Here is a 23,002-nt window from a genome sequence, read left to right on the forward strand (position 1 = left end):
ACAATAAAAAAGTTAGTCTTTGTTTTTCATTTTCATAACACATCATTAAAATGGTCCATGTCACATTATTGCTGGATTACATGACACACATTAATACCTCATTTTTTTCAGGAATAACAGCAGCAAAAAAACACAAACAAACCCTGGTTATGAGATGGAATTTTTTCTTGAAATCCTTTAATTTTACTGAATGACCTCTTTCTCATGATATAAAGGAGAATATAAAACAATACATATTTCATTTACATTCCATTTAACTCATGAAACTGAGAGTCTGATCCTGTTGTCTGACTTTCTCTCCTGAGCAGATGAAATTGTATTGTATTAAACCACACATTCTAAATTTGGTCTTATTTGATCTGATAAACACCTGACAAAAACAAAATCTTTAATCACCTCTTGTATTTTATCACAGTCTGCCGTCGATCAGACCCATCAGTCTGTTCCACAGTCTGCTCATAAAAACAGCCCGACCTGCCTCACAGCTACAGTCTACAGCTACAGCATATTAATTTACTCCCCAAAAGTACCTCACGGCTTTATTTTGAACCAGTTCACGTCTCTTGTAGGTTTAAATCCTCCATTTCAGCAGCGTAGTCCAACACAATACAGACTCAGGCTTGTTAGAGTTCAGTGTGTAGGAGGAGAAACTGATGTCAGTAAATACAGCTAGTAGTATAGTACTTCTTGTTATTGTGCTGTGGAATTGGTATTACATTTTTAAACAAGAGAGCATTTACAGACTTTCTTTGCCAGTTTGGACAACTCTGGAGTCAGGTCTTACTGCCAACAGTCTCTGTCTGTGAGGAGAAGGATTAAAACAGAACTCCACCAAAACAAAAAGGATAAAAATTGATGCAGCAGAACCAGAGATGTCCTGGATAGCATATGGAAGTGGGCCACTTCGGGCAAAGATGCAACACTGCTGGAGTTCTTCTGGCAAATGGATGTGAGCCTGAAACGGCTGCATGTAAAATAGCAAATATGGCCCAAATATCCCAAATCAAATGTGGACCTTTTTTGGTAAACATGCGGTGCTCTCAGGTATGTGTATTCTGGATGTGGGTCAGTTCTGGTCTTTCTGGTTTGTTCTTGCTTGTGGCCCAGATCTGGGAAACAGGAGTCCAGGTGCCATCGTTCCACGCAGTATGTGGGCCGGATGAAAGTGGGTCACAGCAATTTTGCCATCTGGGATCCTCTTTTTTACTCTGCATACTCTTCCTTTTCAAAAACCTGGCGTCTACATTACCCATAATGCAACTCACAACTGCAGACAGTTTGGTTTGGGAGATTGGGATGTGTTATGCTAACGTAGCCTGGAGCTGCTAGCCTCCAGCAGAGATGAGGAGCTACAGAGGTCCACTTGAAAAACATCGGACCCCTCGCAGAAAAAAATATGCACTCAAGACAAAATTTTGTGTTAAAGATTATCTGAAATCAAAAGACAATTACAAAGAGGAAACACTCAATAGAGCGCAACCATTTACCCAGCTCTATAATCTCCTCAGTTAGTCATTAGTTTTACAAACAGTGTTGTATTGGTTAAATGACGGATTCAGCAGCGTTAGGCCTCCTGGTAGCACTAAACCAAAGGTCATGAGGTCTCTATAATCAATGCGTTTTCTCCATAAGTGCACATTGTGTCAATTTAGGAATAATGACTCAGAAGATCCTGTTTTCTAACTGACGGTCAATGATGATGGTGTTGAGCTTCATCATTTGGTGACAGGAACACTGTCCGAGGAAACACAAAGAGGGAATCTGATGCTAAAAAGACTGTAAATGTGTCAGATATCCACTTGATATGACTAACTCAGACCGCTGAAGCTTCACATCTACTTTTAAATGCCTCCATTGACCTGCAAAAGTTTTTTTCATCTGGTTTGTTTTTCAAAGCCTTACTGGTCGGTCTTACTGTGTTGCTTTTCTTATACACTGGAGGTACTATTGTTGCACTTTGTGGGGGCTCCAATCTAAAATCTTGCCTCAGGCACCAATAGTCAGACTAACCCTGAGTGGGTCAGGTGGGTCATTTATATTTCTTTTATAAATATGTAATGAAAGGATGAGGTGGAATTACATTGATGACATTTATTTCTTTGCGGGAGTTATACTACTATTGTATTATTTATTTGTTCTTGTTATTTTGTTTTTGTCCCATTTGTATTTTGGTTGATCCAGCTCCCTTGTTTCATTTGTTTGTTTGTGTGTTTGGTGGGGTGGGATTGGTAATCGGAGAAGTTATTTGGTAGTAACTGGGTTGTATTTTATGTGATTTACAGTACTGATGTATTTCAAAACAAAAAGTGCAAGTGAAAGAGGTAGTCAGTTGAAAAAAACTGATACTACAAATAACAGTAACAACAACAACAATAACAGTATAATACTACCAGTGCTACTACTACCACTAATGACGATAATAATAATAATGTCGTGGTGTTTTATATAAATATTTATTGATCTATTTTTATATTTTTCTTTAAAATAGAGCCGAATGTTTTCTTGTGTTCCCTGAAGCTTCACACATATGTCAAATCTACATCCGCACAGGCTGTGAACGGTCATTTATTACCTTCACTTTTCCTCAAAAAAGTTACCCTCCCCATAATTCTGTGTAATATTATGTCTGTGTATTTTTTACCGATGACATTTATGGTTATTTACTTCCAGAATCACGTTATGGCGTGTTTGTGGATGATCATATTTTATAGTTCCACCGGGCGGGTCAGCGGAAGGATATCCGGTATGTTTTCTATAAATGCCGCTTCGCCGCTTTTGTTTTGCAAACAGCAAACAGGAGCCGGAAGTTAGTGAAACAAACACCGGTGGGAAACATTTGTCTGTGAGTATTTGAGGTTTTAAAAAGAATAATCACCGTGTAACGACCCGTTATTTCATATATTGTATTACGTGACGTTATATGTGATGAATAGACCTTAATTTTGCCGCGGGTGACCAATGTTTTACGAGCTACGTCATCTGTTTGGGAAGCTAACCAGGCTAACCAGGGCCTAAGCTAACTAACTTTCATTGAAATTCATTCAAATTTTAAGTTTGGCAATTAACTCGGTTGCAGACAAAACATAACAAAGAAGAGAGAGAAATGGTGGAGGATAATTTGGTGACAAAGTTAACGTTAAAATGACCGACAAACGTCGAACGTTTTATTTCGGCTTTTGGCTCTTTTAGCAACACAAATAGGAAACATCTGGTTGACTGAATAACTGAAGTATTCGGTGTTTACACGGTGAAACCAGCTCATCCAGTAAACTCTACAAGATAAAGCTGTTTTGTTTCCACAAAGACTTGACAGGAAATTCTCTGGTGGTGACCTACATAAACTGCAGCGTCATATTGGCTGAACTATTCAGTAAACAGTCGACAGAAATGAGTCAGCAGCCGTTTAAATATTTAATAAACTGAATAAAGTCACTTTTTTATAAGCATAAATGCCGAATATTTGCATCCAAATGTTTGTAGACATCAGTGAACCCCTTTTGTGTCAAGTTTCTTTGTTACATCTCATTACAAAAGCAGAAGAGTAAAAATCCTAGGTTTCACTTCCTCAACAATTAAGTAAGGAAAAGAAAAAACATATTTTAAATAGTAGAGGCATTAGTAATAAGAGTATAAAACATATGAGTGTATGTGTCCTACCTATAATATATGAATAAATATCTGTAATATATGCACAAAACAGTCATAAGGTTAATGTTTATCAATCATTTAATCTTTTCTCTCAACAGTGTAAAAATGCAGATCTTTGTGAAGACCCTGACTGGCAAGACCATCACTTTAGAGGTCGAGCCCAGTGACACCATTGAAAATGTCAAGGCAAAGATCCAGGATAAAGAAGGCATCCCTCCTGACCAGCAGAGGTTGATCTTCGCCGGGAAGCAGCTTGAAGATGGCCGCACCCTCTCCGACTACAACATCCAGAAGGAGTCCACCCTCCATCTTGTGCTCCGTCTGAGGGGAGGCATGCAGATCTTCGTGAAGACCCTGACCGGCAAGACCATCACCCTGGAGGTCGAGCCCAGTGACACCATCGAGAACGTCAAGGCAAAGATCCAGGATAAGGAGGGCATCCCTCCCGACCAGCAGCGTCTGATCTTCGCTGGAAAGCAGCTGGAAGATGGCCGCACCCTCTCTGACTACAACATCCAGAAGGAGTCCACCCTCCATCTGGTCTTGCGTCTGAGGGGAGGCATGCAGATCTTCGTGAAGACCCTGACCGGTAAGACCATCACCCTGGAAGTGGAGCCCAGCGACACCATCGAGAACGTCAAAGCCAAGATCCAGGATAAGGAAGGCATCCCTCCCGACCAGCAGCGTCTGATCTTCGCCGGGAAGCAGCTGGAAGATGGCCGCACCCTCTCCGACTACAACATCCAGAAGGAGTCCACCCTCCATCTTGTGCTGCGTCTCCGTGGAGGAAACTAAGCAGCTTCTGCTGATGAAGATGTCTCAGTAACCCACAATATATTCCGGTGTTAAATCACTCCTCCTGATCAGCTGTCACTCATTCCTTCTTTTTTAAAAGTTTCAATAAAGGTTGAGCATTCCTGAAACTTGCTTTCATCTGCTATTGATAATTTCTCTGCACATTTTAACCAGCTTGAAGTGACTTTTGGGTTCCAGATGTTAAATTGAGCTTATAGAGTTGAACAGAAAAACAAGTGATGTAAAGATAATTGGATTTATGTTTGTGTTTTTTAAAGTGTTTGAGCTAAGATGCAGCATCGGTCCAACATTGACTTTAGAGTTCAGGTTTAAGTTGTTTTGGTGGATCTGTTGAGCCTGAAAATGTTCATTCTGGTTTCATTATGACTTTGAGTGCAAAAGCATCTACTGAAATCCTGCTGTTACACATGTTTATCACGACTAATAAAGTGGCTTCTCACAGTCAACTGCACACTCAAAGATCTTTGTTCATAGTGAATTTTTTTTTCACTGCACTTCCAAACAGTCTGATAAACTCCTGAACACAAACAAGTCAAATCATATTTAACTGGTTAAATGCACAAACATCTTACATTAAGTACTTTTGAGGTTGGGATCATTTCAATATTTATCCACTAGTTGTCACCAGAGACTGATGTAAAGACTTGATGAGACATAACACTAACAGCTATTAAAATATACTGTCCGATGAATAATATACATACATAATGCAACTAATGTGAATATTTAATCTGGAAAAAGGTCTTGGTTAACACATAATTTTGACAGTTTATCCATTTCAGATCATCTTGATTTAATTATGTTTTTCAAAGGTAAACGAATGAAATTTAAATGTAAAAACTATTTTTGGCTTTACAGGAATTCACAACATTCAGCAGAATTTGTTTTAGCGAATATAAAATAATTTTGAATCCAGTCATTCTTAAAACATGGATCAAAGATAAACACACTGAATCATGTCAATAATTCCTAATGCATATGACAGTTTAATTTAGAGTAAAAGGACATTTTTGTTCAGTCACCTCTGAATTAAATACAACACAGAGAGAGAGAGTCGCTGTGTGTGGAGCGCACTGCTGGTGACTAACGACAAACCAATAAAACAGATTTTAAATGTTATTTTATTACATTTTTAGGGCTTCACATCCAAAATACACAGAAAAAAAAATGTCAATCACCCTCTTCTCTATCATTCTTATAATGCACAAGAGAAAAAAAGCAAAGATGAACAGTTTATAATCAGCAGTAGTGATGCACTAACACAAGTTGAGAGAAGAGTTTATTATCAACATGTTTTGGTTGTTTCTTCGTCACTACAGGGAAGCTCGAAGCATCTCAGTCAGTTCACACATTAAACCTGAGAGCTGTGATGCTACATTAATATATATTCTGATTAAAAACCTAATTAATATGAAAGTGGAAGAGCACTTCCTGTATGTTTGTTAGGCTGTAAATCAGCCTCTAAACAAGTGAATTTAAACCAATGAGTTATAATAAGTATGCAACACTATGCACCTTCCCTCTGTGTGTGTGTGTGTGTGTGTGTGTGTGTGTGTGTGTGTGTGTTTGGATGCTCTCTCTCTCTCTCTCTCTCTCTCTCTCTGTCTCTCTCTCTCTACAGAATAGTCTCAGCACAGGAGTCGCTAAAGTGAGCATGCAGTTTTCTGTCAAAGTCTCTGTGTATTTGAGGCGTCGGAGGGTCATTAGGGGGGTAAAGGCAGTGTCGTGTGGAGTAGAAGCCAGACCCCTCGCAGTCTGACTCCACCTGGATGTTGACCTGGGGCACGGGCGGGCGCAGCGAAGGCAGAGGCAGAGGCAGAGGCAGGTGTGACGGAGCGTCCCCTGGGGCGAGGCTCGTCTGGGAGTGGGCAGGTGAGGGGGGGCAGGAGATCTTCAGGTGCAGAGTGATGCTGGGGAACAGTGGCGGAACCGGCCGGGTTACACTTTTACTTTACTATCACACACACAAGCTCAAAAACACACAGCGGAAGCTTCAACATACATTCAATTTCATGAGATTGGAAAAAAAAACAAAAAAAAGGAAAGTGTGTGATTATCTGGCTGAAGGTGCAGCGTGTTACATGACAAAAAAAACATCAAAACCACTTAAATTTGGAGGCAGATTTCTGTTAAATTGTGTTGGAATGACTGAAGAGGGCACTGTTCTTCAAGCTTTAGAAGCTTTCTCACACTGGCAGCTGGTGGAAGGAGTGAAAAGCGGATGATGTGGAGCAACACCTAGCAGGGGGAGAAGTGGCGAGCTGCAACAGGAAGTCTCATAGGAGGAACATTTTCTCTGTACATTTTAAAAATAGCACTGAGGGAAGAAGAAGAGCAGCATATTTTACAAGTGGACTATTAATCTATCTCTGTTCTATCACTTCCTGGTATCACATGATCGGTTAAAGTAAACGAGGGATTTTCAGGCACAACTTCAGCTGCTTCCGAGGTGCATTGAGAAGTGAGAGAAAAGTGTGTCGGTCTCATTATAAAAGTTGTTCTTTATATACTACAAGTGTTTCTGGAGTTTCGACCTCTTCGACCTCGACGGTGAACGCATGAATAAGCCGGTGAGTCTCATTAATATGGGCTGGTAAATTTAATCAGAAGGCCACAAAGCCTGTCAAGGCTCATTAAGAGGAGGAGAAGAAGAGGAAGAGGAGCAGAAGGAGGAGGAGGAGGAGGAGTGTACAACAGAGGAGCCTTCACGTCGTCTGTTATTAGATGGCTACAAAGAATGTATATTAGAAGTAATTTATCCTACAGAGACTCCGTTTTAAGGTGATTTGTTAAATTTGGAGTATTAAAACTGTCAGTGTTGTTGTTGTGTGTTTGTGTTTTAATGATTTAATGAACTACAAGATGAACCAAAGACAATTTTCTACTTTTTTGTAGGCAGTAAAGTCATATCCTCTTCTATTCTTGAGTAAAACTATTAACACTACAATGTAAAAATACTCTATTACTAGTAAAAGTCCTGCATTCAAAGCCGTACTTATGTATAATTTGTATTTTTGTCTAAACACAGTTGATGTATCCAAATTAAAAGTGATTATTAAACAGAAAAATGTCCAATATTGGATTCTTATGAATCATCCTTCCATGTTGAAGCAGTATTTTAATGCTGTTGGTTGATGTTGAGCTAATTTAACTTCTGTATAGATGTTGGTCAGTTTAATCATATTTAACAAGCCCATAATATGTCTTGTATGTATAATCTTACTCTGCAAAGTAACCAATTAATAAAGCTGATGAATAAATGTAGTTTATTATTATTATTATTATTGTAAGGTGTTACTTTTGTTGCATCTGTATTAATATGATCATGTTTGATCTTGTTTAGTTTCTAAATGATACCTCTGTGGGATCATCGTGTATTTATGCTCCTTATTTTCACACATTTCAATCATCTATTGAACAGCAGGACAGGATGCTGGTTTCTGTCAGCAGGTAAACAGGATCAGACTGTTCAACACAGCGAGGACAGACGGCAGCCATGCAGGAACACAGGACGTCAGAAAGTGCTCTCTGGTTTACTAATCAGTTAGTCAAGTCGAGAAGAAGGCAATCTGCAAAATGAGGAAACTTAAGGAGCCAAATTTAAAAGTGAAGCTGATATTTGAATCAAAAGAAACAACCAAAATCCTGTCAAGATAAATAAACTTGTCAGGAAACAGTTTAAAGGACCAGTGTGAAGGATTTAGTGGCATCTAGTGGTGAAGTTGCAGATTGCAACCAATTGAAAACTCTCCCTCCTCTTTCAAGCATAAAGGAGAACCTACAGAGGCCACAGAACTTGCAAAAAACATGAAAGGTCCTTTCTAGAGGAAGTGTTTGGTTTGTCTGTTCTCCCTCTGTAGATATAAAGACTCATTCTAAGTTAACAAAAACACAATGATTCTTATTGTCAGGTGATTATACACTAATTAAAACATACTTATGAATATTATATTCCATTTCTTTAAGTCCGTTCTGTTAGATGCCACTAAATTCTACACACTGGTCCTTTAAAGAAGTGACTGATGATTGATCCACATCACTGGATCAATCACTCTGTCAAATACATCACTGGCTTCCTGTCATTTGATGTATTAAACATAATTATACAAATAATAAAGTCACACTACTGTTAAATTAACAACTGTTCACTGTCACTTTCCTGGAAAACTACACTGATCAGGACCTTGTTTCCCCAAATAATCTTAATGCTAAAATGATCATAAAACTCAAGCTTAAGCAGCGTTTCCCAAAACATCATAACACTCTTATAAATAACTGTAATAACAAGCGATCGTAAGAGGCAAAGAATGTCTTCAGAAGCTTCAGAGCCTGCAGGAGGAACCAAAAACTACGTTTTATCAAAGTTTTTAGCATTTTTGATTACTTTTATGTCTGTACTTTTATCATGAACTCTGATGTTAAAGGATGTTTAATGTAAAATAAGTAGAAATGTTTCAATTAGAGAAGAAGACAACTAAACTAAACTAAACACACAACAAAACAGTTTCTTTTTAGTTTTGCAGATGTCAAAGTAAATGACTTGAAGTCATGATGTCACTTCCTGTCTGTCTGGCCTCTGTTCCACTAGCTTCTGTAACTCGGTGCAATCACTCATTCAGCTTTTCTTTCATCTGTTTTTACTTTCCATATTCTGAGACAACTCGGCTCCACTGCAAACACTTTCTATCAGAAGCTGAAACCTTTGTGATTTTAACAAAGTGAACTTAAAAGTTAAAAGTGCTGCGTTTTTTTTTTTTTTAGGTGCAGGAACAGAATCTGGACGTTTCGGCTTCACTTTGGCCTGATTTAATAATCTCCTCTGGCTCAAGTGTGTTTTCAGCCTCTATATGTTTGTTTTATATATTATTCTTATGTTGTTTTCTATATGCTTACATACAATAGGTCTATATTAATACAGAAATCATGACAGAACGATAGATGATGTGCATATTTATGAAACTTTAGGAACCATCACTCAAGAGTGACGACGTCAGCAGCAGCTAAACAGATTCTTAAACCAGCTTCCATCCATAAAATAACAACAGGCAGCAAACTGAGAGCTGAGTCCTTTTCATTCTGACTGATTCCAAATATAAAACATTATATTTTGTCTAGTTTATAATGCCTGCACTTTAAGATTTATGTATTTTTAATATATAGCACAGTAGAGCTGCTACCTCGACCTTGGACTCGCCATAATGCGAAGCTTACAGACAGTTTAAGTTACTGTAAAGTGTGTTCAGCGTCTCTTCAGGGGCTTTAAGAAGCTCTTAATGGTTTCCACTCGCTCTTACAGTAAATGCTGCTTTGGGAGAAGTAGAACTGCTTAACTTTTAAAAAAAATTGGTTGTAACCAGGAAACAAGGCCCAAAAGAGAAGGACTTCCTCTTTTTGTTTTAATCATCATGACTCCCTGGAGGAAAAAAAAAATAGCTACAAGCTTTCAAAGACAAGCTTTACAACAGAATAAAGATATCAAACTGCTGCCTCGTCGTTTCCAGGGATTTACTTTCTCTCTCTCTCTCTCTCTCCTAAATTTTGATGTTGAAAACACTCTCACAGCTAACACAATCACACAACTATAATAGTAATAAATAATACAGATAAATGACAGATAGTCCAACACACAAACCTGAAATTCAGATTGTTAAAGGGCGGGGTCTTCATACAGCTACCTGTCTCCTAGAAATGACATTTATATACCATGAAACTGTCTCCTCACTTACGAATGTTATTAGTCAACAATATGTTGACAGAAAACAGGCTTCCTATACAAGTATATAAACATAATTTCTAGGAGACATGTCTGATACTGAAACTAATGTCTGATTTATAGTTTTTTTTCTTACAAAGACAGTTTAAATCAGTTGCAGCTCATTTTTAAGTAGAGAAAAGTGTGTAATCATAATAATCTTTCTGGATCTACAGTGATTAAAATACATGAACAGATAGGAAGGTGTTGTTGAATTAAATGGATAAACCTAATTTCTATCCGGCAACCGTGTTAAACAGAATATGTACAAATATCAATTACATGCTCTCATGCACTGCGTTGTAAACAGTACTCTCTCTCTCTCTATGCAAGTGCACAAAATTACCCACATTAACCTATCTGCCTGCGGTGTAAAAACAATCTGGCATTTCAAAATAAAATATCTAAAACATTTTCCAACACTCATATATAAATACAAGTGATGCAGCAGCTGAGAACTGAACAAAAAGAAAACAAAAAACATGTGTTTATGTGTTTGGTTGTCTGGCAGTGACAGTGTTGTCCCAGCCAGAGTTTGTGTCAGGTGAGTACATCAGATCACTGTAGGGCACGTGCAGTTTCAGCACACAGTACCTGCGGTCTAGTTCATTTTGATCGGATGTGACTGTGGAGTACGGGTTCATCTCCTGTAAGAAAACACACACAAGAGACAGGAAGAACATATGCACAGAACAACACAAGTGTACACAGGTGTGAACAATTCAACACAAATACCACAAATAACACAGAGACACAAGATAGTAAAGATGAACAAAAACATCCAAAAGTAATCTGAACAGTCACAAAAATACCACCAATATCTTTGACATAATAACTGCAGTGGCTACGTTTACATGCACATCAATAATGTGACACGTCTGACTGCAGTAATGCAATCATGTTCAGGACCCGTATTCATCAAACTGCTAAGACAAAAAATTTTCAAAGTAAAAGAAAAATTGTACACTTTTACTCACAAACCTAAATATAAAAGCTCAAATTTCTGTTGAGAAATACTTATTCAATAATTTAAGAGAGCTCCAGAGTACTCAACTGATTTAGCATTTCACTTCCTGTAAATATATGTTTTCAACCTATAAGAGCCCATGGTAACACAGGTGTCACCAACCCTTTCAATGGTCTGGAAAATGCCTTATACAGCTTTATCCTTGATTTTAACTCATGAAGTCCCTAAGTGAACATCCTGGTGAGGTCATGTGACAATTAGTGAATCTGTGTACCCATGACATCACTTCCAAAATAGCGGTGTGGTGTGCCTGGTCAGGAAATGTGACAGAACTAGCTAATTTTAAAAAGCTTGTTTTTTTGTTACTAAAGGTAGGTTTCAACCCATTTAACAATTCTGATGCTTTAATAAGACGTGCTGTATTACATTTAACCTGTTCTGACCACATTTCTTGAACAAATTGATATAAAACAAGTTAGGGAAATATTGTTAAGACATATATGTTACATTACAGATCTTTGACACTGACGGTGGAATTTCAAAATAAAATTCAGAAATGTGTTCCTTGTGGTCCATTTGGTCTGTTTTATATTCCCCATAACTTTCCTTTAAGGAGAAATGGGTTCTTATGGGTTAAAAAACGGATCAAAATCGATGCAGCAGAACCAGATATTGTCTTTTTTTATCCCACATATTCTTCTTCCTTGTCAAAACCAAGTGGCATCTCCAACATCTTGAGGCTGAAGCACCTTAAAATGCCACCAACAGCTGCTAGATGCTCATTCATAAAGCCTCAACTTCTCTCTAGAAATACTGAGTCAATCATTGTTTTCAATGAGTCATTATGGTCTCAATCTCTAAATTCAGGCCCTCTAATAAATGTGCGGGTGATCATTTTGGAAATTATTGCTCTGTTAATAAGATTTGACCCCCATAAGGTGTCACAAGATGATTAACAAGACAACAGAAGAAACACAACTTTCCTCTAATTTCTGCTTTATTCCTTGTGAATTACTGTGTAATTTCATGTCCTTGAGCCTCTAAAAGTTATCCATATTAAAGAAGAAAAATCAATGCTCCACTGGTTGACTGAAAAATGACTGTAGAAAATATTGTTCATAATGAATAATACAGAGAACGTCTTTACTCCTCATTAAGGCAATTTTAAGTGCACTTCTAAGTTTGATGAATACGGGCCCAGACTATATTATAATGGTGACTTTTAAATTAAATTTCATGTAAATTTAACTAGATTATTCCCTTACAATTGCCAAAAGTTAAATTATTGAGTGCATGTAAAAGTATCCGATGGTTAATTAAGCAAAATAAAGATAAATTATCCACAGTCACAGGCAACAAATCTATCAAAAGCTCTATTAGATCTCCATCTGTCACATTTAGTAAATGTACATCAAACATTTTTTAAAAAAACGCATCAAACATACACAACAAGAGGTGGGAGGGTTGTTGTACTCACAGTCGGAGGTTTGGTTTTGGGTGGGGGGGTTGACATGGGTGGGGTCTGGCTCTGTTTGGGGCTCTATGACCTCCATGGGGATCTGCACCGGAGGGGGGACAGAGCTCCGGGGCTGAGAGGCACAAAGAGGAAGGAGTCGACATGCAGGACAAACTGGGATCTTAAAGGATGAATCTGGTGATTTTCTATGTTTTTCTTATTGTCAACAAATTTCATGTTTGGATCCAAACCGACAATGAACTCATCCTACTAACAAGTATTGTGTGCGTATCCAAAGTCTGATATATCTTATTCCTCTGTTGTCGTCCAAAAACTATTAAAAACACATCAGTGAGTCCCACTGCTGCACTGGGTGACATGTTCCTTCATCACTATATACACACACGCTGTCCTGCTGCCAGAAATACTCACTAGAGCACCAAATGTGGATTCATCCGCAGCTGAAAATAGTCCCTAACAAATGCTCTATTTCATCCTGTTTAAGTAACGTTTAAAAAGAGGCATTTGGTCATAAAACAAAGAGTCAGAAACATTAAGATTTTAACCTGATGTTTGCAGTTCATCCTTAGGGGGACGTGAATATCTGAACTACATTTCATGGTAATCCATCCAACAGTTATTGAGATTAATGTCATAGTGGTGTTAGAGGGAAACTCAGAGGATCACCAAAGTCAGTAGGATTCATCCTCTGGAGAACATGAATGTATGTAAAAGATTTCATCTTAATCCATCTGATAGTTGTTGAGATATTTCAGGCTGGACCAAAGTGGTGGACTGACCGACCGTCATTGCTGCTATTGTGGCTAAATACGAAATATTTGTGTCCCATGTTAAAAAATTTCTGTCTTCAGAAGGAACCAATGTGCTTGAAGTAGAGATTACGGCAGTCAGAAAGTATCCATCCAAATTTAGCGCAACTTTTTACCAAATTTCCAGAATATCGGCAAAACACAAATTTGCATTTACTGCAATTTTGCGAATATTAGGAGTTGGTTCATCAAGATAAACAGTTGGTGGTGCCAATCCTCCAGTCGGTGCCATTAAACCGTTGCAGAAGAAGAGGAAACAACGAGATGACGTCATTAAAAGAGCGACAGTCGAAGCTCAAATGATGGAAAACGTGATGGAAATACGACATTTCTGTTTGTTTCATGTATTAATTGGAGGAAGGTTACAGCCTCCTCATCATCGCTCCACACAGATCTGATGTTTTCGTCTCGTCAGCTGAGAGGAAACATAAGTTTAAGTTTAAGTTTAACATAAGCATGTGACTTAAACATAAATGTTTAAGTCACATGCTTCATGATTTAATTGCTAAATCTGTTTCCATTGCACTTTGTCGCATTTTGATTTTATCAATTAACCAACTTTTAAACCAAACTTAAAAACTTTTTTGCGATATTTTGATAATTTATGAATTTTCTAGTGTTTCCACTAAAGTGTTTTTTATGCACCAATTAAAAATGTAGATGTAGATTGAAAAGCACCTATAGTTGGTTTTGGTCTTTTCTTGGGATTTGTTGACAATTATGAAAATATAATAATAAACCCAGTTTTATCCTTCAATCACAATCATCAGTGGAAACACAGCCGTCCTCATGTTACTTCCAAAGAGCATCTTCACTGTTTTGTCTTTGGTTGAGGACTGAAGCGAGGACATAAGTGGGCACAGTGGGAAAGGTGGACAGATACACTAAAAGGAGCACGGACAGACAAAAAGACTGTAGTAAGTGTTATACAGTGCCTTTTCAGCAACACTGTGGGACAGAGAGGAGAAACATACAGTATTAGTCAGCGAAAACAAACCCAGGAGTGACACAACCACAACAGATGGAGCGACACACGTTTAAATACACAGTAAATAACGAGAAAAGACACTCGCCAGCGTTGGAGATTACAGTAGCTGTGTGTTTGGCGGGCAGACACTGTATCTGTGTGTGTTTAATTTCATGTTTGCGGGACATTTTCCCTCACCTCCTCGTCGCTCTCTGGCTCTACCACCCTCCTCTCTTTCTTCTTCTTCTTCTCGTCCTCCTTCTTCTTCTTGTCTTTGTCTGGCAGGATGTCGTCCAGCCAGGCCAAGTCGTGTTGTGAGAACATCAGATCCAGCAGCTTACGTACAACCATCAGACCCAGAATCTACACAAAGTAGAAAGACAGTTAACCCTCGACAAACTGGAGATACAAGAAGTCGTGACATCATTATCAAGGATCCTCGTTTGCCTTCAGAACAGACAAATAAATATAATTTATAAAAAAGCCTTAAAATTTAGAAAAAGTTTGCTACATATTCACACAACAAACATGACGTTCATCAAGTCAACATCATGCTGCTGGAACCAAAGTTGGGACAAAGTTTTGCAACTCAAGCTGGTCTCAAGTCCCGCTATAAAGACCCAAGTCAAGTCCAGGTCCTAAACTTTGTATTTCAAGTCCTAAACAAGTTATTATGTCCCTCACCATGACAAAAATAATGAATGTTTTTTGAGAGAAATAGAGCCACGCTTTATACGAAAAGATACGTAAGAAATGCAAGCTGATGAACAGGCAGTTTGCTAGTTCGCTAACCAAAACAGTTAGCTTTGTTAGCCGGCTATAAGTAGCCCTATAAGTAGATCCTTATACAGTCAACTACAACTGTTAATTTCTGTATGTCCTAGAATATAGACTAGTTAAAGACTGATGAAAGAAATTAGTAGAAGAAGCTAATCTAAAGTAAGTAGATAAGTAAGATAAGTAGATACTTACAGGGTTAGCTACAATTGCTAATTTCTGTATTCAGTCAGACTCACAGATAAGAGTTTGGAATAATTTATGTAAGTTTTTTTGGAAAGCTTTAGGAGACTCGCACTGGTACAAGTGCACAGTTAGCCTTAAGTCAAAATGGACACAAAATAGAGAAAAAAGACCCAGGAAGAAAAATGCCTGAAAAAGGCCTAAAAAGAAGAAGTAGGTATTAAACAAATGCACCAAACAAAGTGTTTGACAAAATAAGAATTTATCCATTTTCACCATTTTATTTGAGTGTTACTTTTACTTGTACTTTCTACTAACACTACCCAAATGCAACGTGTGTCACTTTATAGGCTACATGGGCAAAATTATCGTTGTGCCTCTCTACGGCTGACAGTGATGATGGCAAATGATGATGATTGAGTGTCCAAAATCTCTGCTATATAGAGAGTAATAGTAGTTTTGGGGGGGACTTATTATCATTTAGATATGGAGATAATGGGGTGGAAAATGCAGCAGGGCATCTGCAGCTGGCACCATTTATCAAAACATGTTTAAAGTGGCTTTAATCATTTGTCTGAAGTTTTGTGTCGACATTCATACATTTCAAAACTAAAATTACCCTTAAATGACTGCTAATGCATTCATAAATACCACAAATGGAAAAAAAACAAAGATACAACAGAGTTACAGTCACACCAGGTCACAGACACACTCACCATTACTGGGAAGACGATGGCCAAGAAGGTTGACTTGAGGATCCAGAGCACAGCCAGACAGAGGATCTGGACCAGCGTGAAAAGATGAACGCGTCTCAGAGGAACGTGACGCAAGAAGGAGAAGTCTGGCTGGTGTTTGGCCGGCATCAGACACAGTTTGATACGCTCCCAGAACTGAAAACAGAAAATACAGAAGACGTTGAAATATTCAGAGGAGTGATTATACCTGATTCACTGTTAGTGTATTAGACATTTCAGTCCTTTACAGAGACAATAAAGCTACCATTACCACTACCAAGTTTACTTTTTATTTATTTCCAGGTGGAAATATTAGTATATTTTCCATTTTATTGATCAAAAAATGCCAGAAACATTGAACATTAACAGAATTTGTATTTCCCTGATGATTCGCAGCAAAATATATCATTATTTTGATCATGTTAAGTGAAATTTAAACAAATTGGACATTTTCATGGAGTTAATAATGCAAAGAATGAAGCTCTCATGAAGTATATCATAACATTTTCTCCATAGAAATAGAAAACCATCTTTAATCTACCTGGATGCCACTTAGTGAGGCGACTCCCATGTAGAGAAACACTCCGTAGAGGACCGGCATCGGGATGTACTGCAACAAACAAACAGCTGTTAAAAAGGCTTAACTGCAACTTTAAAGGTGCAAATAATAAAACTGATGGAGACAAAACAGCATCATATTGTGTGTTGTCAGACAAGACTTTTCTCCAGATCTTCACACATGAAATTATTGTCTTTTAGTAGAATTAAATCTGACATTTTACGACGTTAAAAGTGTGTTAAGATGTAATTTTGACTGTTATCATGATACTGATGACTGAAGCTTCCATGTCACAGAGAGTCAAAGTAAAACTGGAACTGCACCATTTAAAATCCCACTGACATCTGAAATAACACAAATAACTCAACAAACCAGGTATCAAACATAACCTTACTCAACAATATGTTGTGTTTTTCACTCCATATCTTACTTAGGGATGTGCAGAGGGTCCAGTATTTGTATTTGTATTTTTTGAGGCAGCAAAAATTATTTGTATTTGTATTCGAATAAAAGTGGAAAGAGGCTTAAAAATCCTGTTTTTGTTTTTATTACGCTTTTAATTCTAGAAAATTAAAGATGAAAATTAAAGTGATGTCCAAAATTAAGTGGATGTGACTCCCCTCATTGAGACCTGCTGATAGACGTCACAGCGGAGCAGAGGAGAGACACTGAGATAGCGACTAGAACTGACCTGCTCGCTGGTATTTGACATGTTTTGTTTTTTTTCTTCCCAAAAACAAATAATTTAAAAAATATTTGTATGAAACAAATATTCATAAAAAACCCCACTATTTGTGCTTTGCCGAATAACGTATTTGTATTCGGGCACACCCCTATAAGGACTGCCATTTTTTTGTTGTTGTTTAATATCGTTTATTTAACATTTCGGTTTTTAACAGCCTTTAACGAACACTGTTTCCCGTTAGCCAACAGTGTGGACATTTTTAGACGGCTAGAGAGTTGGAAAAATTACTTTGGATGAACATTTTTGTGAATTTTATGGATATGGACGTTACAATGATGTTGATACATACACTGCACATCTACCTACTAACCTGGAGAACAGGAGCGAGGAAGACTGAGACTCCAGTCAGAACAAACACCAAAATGCCGGTCAACCTCTGCTCCCTAAATATGAGGAATCATACAGTATATTATGAATGCAAACAGTGTAAAAGATTCACACACACACACTCAGTGTCAGGATAGTCTTACCTGACTCCGAGGAACTGGGGCTGTTCTCCGGGAGCGCTAGATTCACTCTCCATCTTCAGAGAGTCGATGTGGGCGATGGAGATGACGGTGGCTGCGACGTACCAAGGCAAACCCATGAAGGAGCACACGGCCATCAGTATACCCACCCAGAACAGGTCCAAGTGGTAGCCACAGCCTTTCTGCAATTGTGTAAAATCACAGCAGGTGACAAGACACTCAGGTGTATCCATGGCTGAAGGATCTGAGGAACATATCTGAGATCTTGTGATTCTTCTGACCAGCTGTTCTACAAACAACATTGTACCAAACATAATTTACAGACGTATCTTGTTCCTACAGTCAGTCAGAGTAAAGTTTATCTATTGAAGAAATTGGCCGATTTGCAGACCTTCAGTTTGTTCTCCTTGCGGTTGACGATGACAGCGCTGATCTGCTGATCCATGAAGATGAGGATGGTGACCAGGAGAGCGGGAACGAAGCTGGCCACATACCACCACCAGGGGTTCTTACCGAACGGCATCACCAGCCAACCACGGTCAGGACGTGTGGGCTGCATCATACACACACACACATTATAATGACATTTAAATATATCATACTGGTGAACATCCAACTAACACTGGTAATGGTGCGACTAAAACATACTAACTACTATGCAGTGGTGGAAGACGTATTCACATCACTTATTTATATAAAAGTATTAAAACAGCAATGTAAAAATACTCAATTACAAGTAAAAGTCATCCTAACTCTAAGTAAAAGCACAAAAGTATTTTAAGTCCACTTAAAGAATCAAAGTGAAAGTTATTCATTTTGGAGAAAAACTGGCTGTGACTGGTTTTTATTAACCCTTTCATGCATGAATTATGATCACCTCAGTCAGTGTTTTTATTCCTCTTTAGGCATGAAAAAAAATATTTGAACTTCATTTTTTTAAACACGCATTTTTCAAGGAGTTTGTCCAACTTAGTGGACAGATGATTAATTGTCATTTTCTCCCAACATAAAATCAATACTTGGAAATTTTAACAATTGTATTACTCCTTAGTTGTTACTTGATGTTACAAAATTTTATTTACCTGCAAGGGTCTAATACTATAGAAGGATTGGCAAGATGTTCCTGAGCTGATGAGTATTTCCGGCCGGCAAGCGGCCATCTTGGTTTTGAGAAATTTGTGTTGCACTTACAAAGGCTGGCCAGTGGATGGCAGTGTATGGGATGACACACTAGAGTCCACTGTGTTGGCTGATGTGCAACTATACCATTAAAACCCCATGCATATATAAGAAAACGGCTTTTGAATAGCTGTCCACTGTAGTGACCACTATGCATGAAAGGGTTAATATTGAAGCATCAGTGTTAGAGCAGCATGTTACTGTTGTAGCTGCTGGAGGTGGAGCTAGTTTCAACTACTTTATATACAGTTAGATAGTTTAGTCCAGTGGTTCCCAACCTAGGGGTCGGGCCCCTCCAAAGGGTCAGCAGATAAATCTGAGGGGTCGTGAGATGATTTATGGGAGAGGAAAGAAGAAAAAACAAAATTATGATACAGATATTTATGTTATCTTGGGAACAGTTATTTAAATTAAACCATCTGCTTAAAAAGAAAGTCTGTCTTTGGTGGAACAGCTTTCAACTCAAAAAGTGGAGTTCCAACCGCCTGTTTTTATGCACATTTACAATTTAAGCATTAAAAAAGTGAGCGGCAAGGCTGAAAAAAGCCAAAATATTGCAAAAAATGCATTTACATTTTGTTGAGGTGTAAAAGTAGTTGTGTGGATAAACAGACTTAGTGAAAACACGATGACGTACATGAATCATGTGAATTAAACGTCACTGAAGACCTGAAAACATCAGATCTGTGTGGCGCGATGATGAGGAGACTGTAACCTTCCTCACATGAATACATGAAACAAACAGAAATGTCATATTTCCATCATGTTTTCCACATGGTTTCCCATCGTTTGATCTTTGACTGCCGCTCTTTTAATGATGTCATCTTGTTTTGTCTTCTTGGTTTTGTGGAAATTAGGTTAAAAGTTGCACTAAATTAGGATGTAAACAAGGCTATAGACATCTGAAACATGACAAGAGGATCCAACTAGACACTGCTTGTTGTAGGAGGGTCATAAAGGGGCCAAAAAGTTTGGGAACCACTGGCTAGGAAAAAGGATGTGTTGTATTTTATAAGCTTATCACGTTTTTTAATGTAAAATCTTAATCAGAAAGTTCTGGAGTAAACATACTTAATTATTTTCCACCACTGCTAACAGACACACATGCAGAAGGGCAGTCGTGTGATATAAGCAAATGTATTTACGGTATAAATACACACGTAATTTAGTGAGAAATCAAATACCTTGATCTCAGTTGGAACGATTAGTTTGGGTGTGTCTAACCCGATCAACATATCCAGACCCACAAAGGACATGATTGACATGAAGATGGCAAAATCACTGATTAGCTTCCTCAGCTACACAAAACATCAAGACAAACGAAGAGGAAGAAGAGATGTGTAGTATGACGAAGAAGTGAAGGAGAGAGACATAAATGTAGAGGAGGAAGGTGCGTACATGAGGAGATGAAGACAGGAGAAGAAGAAGAGAGACTCTGTAACATAATCATTACATTATTAAAATCCACATAAAATCAAATGACTGATTAAAAGTGTGTAAAAACAACATCCTTGAGGAAAGAAATGCGTCCGAGCAGTGACATAAAAAGTTGGGGAAAGTTGGAGAGAGGTACTGAGGGAAGACGTAGACCTTGATCTCAGTGGGTACGTGCAGTTTGGGGGTATCCAGGTCCAGCAGGAGGTCCAACCCACAGAAGACCAGGATGGAAATGATGATGGAAAAGTCACTGATGAGCTTTCGGAGCTGGAGAGCGCAAAACAGGGAGAGCAGAGGAGGAGAGAACATGGGAGAGGACCTTCCGCTACGGATAATGGAGGTTTTAGAGGTAGAGGTTCGGGTCGGGAGAAGGACGAAGCATTCAAATGAAAGATATTTCGTGCAGATATTCAGGAGCTTTAAAAGATAAGTCTGGTGATGTTCAAATCCCATGAAAAGACCAAAATCAATAACATTAGTCTGTCAATAGTTTCTGACTTTCCTACTCTGTGGCTCTCAGCTTCAAGCCCATTGGTTCTTCAATCTTTAAAAACGGCTTCCAAATATCAGGCTGCAAACTGAAGTGGCCTAAAAAAGGTGACAGAACCCAAAACCTTTTTAGGAGGCTCTCTGATCTGGCATTTTATAGACTAAACAACTAATCAGAAACATGTACGAGCAAAAAAATGTTTTGGTGTATAGTCCTCTGCATTATCAACATGCCCACAGCCTGTTAACGTAGGATGGAACGACTGCATACGTTGTGGTCACATGCATGTAGACGTGCTTCCATGGTTAGATAGATCTGTCATGTGACTTAGTAGAAATTTGGAATGATTCATTTAGTGAGGGTGAGTTATAAATGCTGTAGTCAGCAAAGCAAAATGACAGCACAGAAACTTTTGCTGCAATGTAATCGTATCTTTCACCTTGTTGTTTAATGTGTTTCTAACTTTCAAGATTTTGCTCTTTTCTACTTAGTTTCTTCGTCTCTAACTCTCTGCTATGCTTGAGGAAGGCTGACAGAGAGACTCCGATCTTTCAGTGCAACACACAGAAACTGGCAACAAAGCCTGCACAACCTCTTGCCAGATGCTGGGTTTGCATCAATGCTCGCAAGCTAGCGAGTAGCTTGCTACATTAGCCGCTACTAGCATAAAACGCTGGAATCTGTACGCTTAAATGAATCGAGTGGAGTTGCACTGTGGTAAGTTTTGACAAGGAAGAACGTGTGGAATAAGAAGGACAATATTTCTGATTCTGCTGCATCGATTTTGATCCTTTTTTTAAAAAAAAGAAAACTGTTCATTGTCAGTCCGACTATGTTATAGTACTTATGATAAATTGGTGGAGTTTTCTTTTAAACAGCCACATTTCAAGTAGCAGTAACCCATAAAATAACTGCGTCCATTCCTGCCACGCAGGTGTCATATTTTTCATCCAAGACAAAGATTTTTGCTGAAAGGCTAAGTTTGCTGCCCTGAAATATATTATTTAATTCTTTAAAAGGGCAAATAAATGGTTTGTTGATGACAAGAAAAATATAATAGATCACCAGACTTATCCTTTAGGTTTGGCCACTTTCATGCTTTGGTAAATATCCCCCTAAATTAGAAGAATCCAGCATTTCACATGCAGGTTTCCTTTCTTTGCTGGCTGGGAGAGTCTCTAACAGCATTAAGGCCATCATGCAAAAACAACTTTGCCTAAAGTCGTTGTGTTGACTGTGAGGTCGTCTTACCTTTGTTGGGAAGTAGCGGCTGAACTTGAACTTCTTGAGAGAAACGGTCATGGAGTAGGTACCAAAGAAGAGGATGAAGGACATGAGGGCCAGATCAGGAACATACTTACAGGAGTTCCCCACCAGCGTACCGCTATACTTCACACACTCTTTCTTACTCAGCTGACTCCAGTCCAGGTCTGTCAAGTTAAACTGCACAGACAGGACGAGGGAGGAAGAAGAGGAGGAGAGCCGGGGACGGGGAGTTGAAGACATAGGTCGATGAAGGTGGGAGGAAAGGCCGAAACCAAAAGGTGGGTAGAGGCATGGAGAAGAAGCACAGACAAAAAGAGAAAAGACAAGCGATAACAGAAGAAAAAATACAAAACAAAAGAGAAATTGGAGCTATAATCCTCGTTATATTGTCTGCAATTACTGTTATTTCTCATTTACTACAGTGCAATAATTTAGTAAGTTACCTTCACACACACGGGAATAACAATAATTAATGTAAGTGATGCCAATCTGAAGCTCCTTTATCTTCTTTCACTTACCAGCATAGTCATGTTATCATCTGCGAGTGGAACTGAAACATTCAAGCCCAGCGCAGATGCTGAGGAGCAAAAACACAAGAGAGAAAAACCAAATGAATGATGGGTAACATGACGTTTTATATGTATGAACAAGAATTACTGTAATTAAAGACAAATTAAGGAAAAACTGAACATTGCAAAAGCAAGGAAATCTTGTTTATACTGAATTACA

The 23,002-nt window shown here is 38.4% G+C and overlaps 2 protein-coding genes across 2 annotated transcripts in view; one reads left to right on the forward strand and one right to left on the reverse strand.

Annotated features, from left to right (window-relative positions):
• Positions 1 to 2,735: 2,735 nt before the first annotated feature.
• On the forward strand, positions 2,736 to 4,923 carry ubc (ubiquitin C). Its single transcript, XM_044333026.1, has 2 exons — positions 2,736 to 2,842; positions 3,747 to 4,923. The coding sequence occupies exon 2, from the start codon at positions 3,754 to 3,756 to the stop codon at positions 4,441 to 4,443; it is 690 nt and encodes a 229-aa protein (XP_044188961.1). The 5' UTR covers positions 2,736 to 2,842; positions 3,747 to 3,753; the 3' UTR covers positions 4,444 to 4,923.
• A 644-nt stretch (positions 4,924 to 5,567) lies between these two features.
• slc4a5b (solute carrier family 4 member 5b) overlaps positions 5,568 to 23,002 on the reverse strand; it is a 42,572-nt gene continuing 25,137 nt past the window's right edge. Inside the window, exons 17-28 of the mRNA XM_044332937.1 lie at positions 22,792 to 22,850; positions 22,259 to 22,450; positions 20,671 to 20,784; positions 20,265 to 20,378; positions 18,293 to 18,454; positions 17,905 to 18,083; positions 17,745 to 17,817; positions 16,672 to 16,740; positions 16,113 to 16,286; positions 14,635 to 14,799; positions 10,811 to 10,863; positions 5,568 to 6,374 (exon numbers count right to left, since the gene is read on the reverse strand). Of these exons, the coding sequence (XP_044188872.1) occupies positions 6,080 to 6,374; positions 10,811 to 10,863; positions 14,635 to 14,799; positions 16,113 to 16,286; positions 16,672 to 16,740; positions 17,745 to 17,817; positions 17,905 to 18,083; positions 18,293 to 18,454; positions 20,265 to 20,378; positions 20,671 to 20,784; positions 22,259 to 22,450; positions 22,792 to 22,850 (1,649 nt within the window). The 3' untranslated portion in view covers positions 5,568 to 6,079. The remainder of the gene's footprint in view (positions 6,375 to 10,810; positions 10,864 to 14,634; positions 14,800 to 16,112; positions 16,287 to 16,671; positions 16,741 to 17,744; positions 17,818 to 17,904; positions 18,084 to 18,292; positions 18,455 to 20,264; positions 20,379 to 20,670; positions 20,785 to 22,258; positions 22,451 to 22,791; positions 22,851 to 23,002) is intronic.

Source organism: Thunnus albacares, chromosome 18 (assembly GCF_914725855.1).
Source record: "Thunnus albacares chromosome 18, fThuAlb1.1, whole genome shotgun sequence".
NCBI classification, from domain to species: Eukaryota; Metazoa; Chordata; class Actinopteri; order Scombriformes; family Scombridae; genus Thunnus; species Thunnus albacares.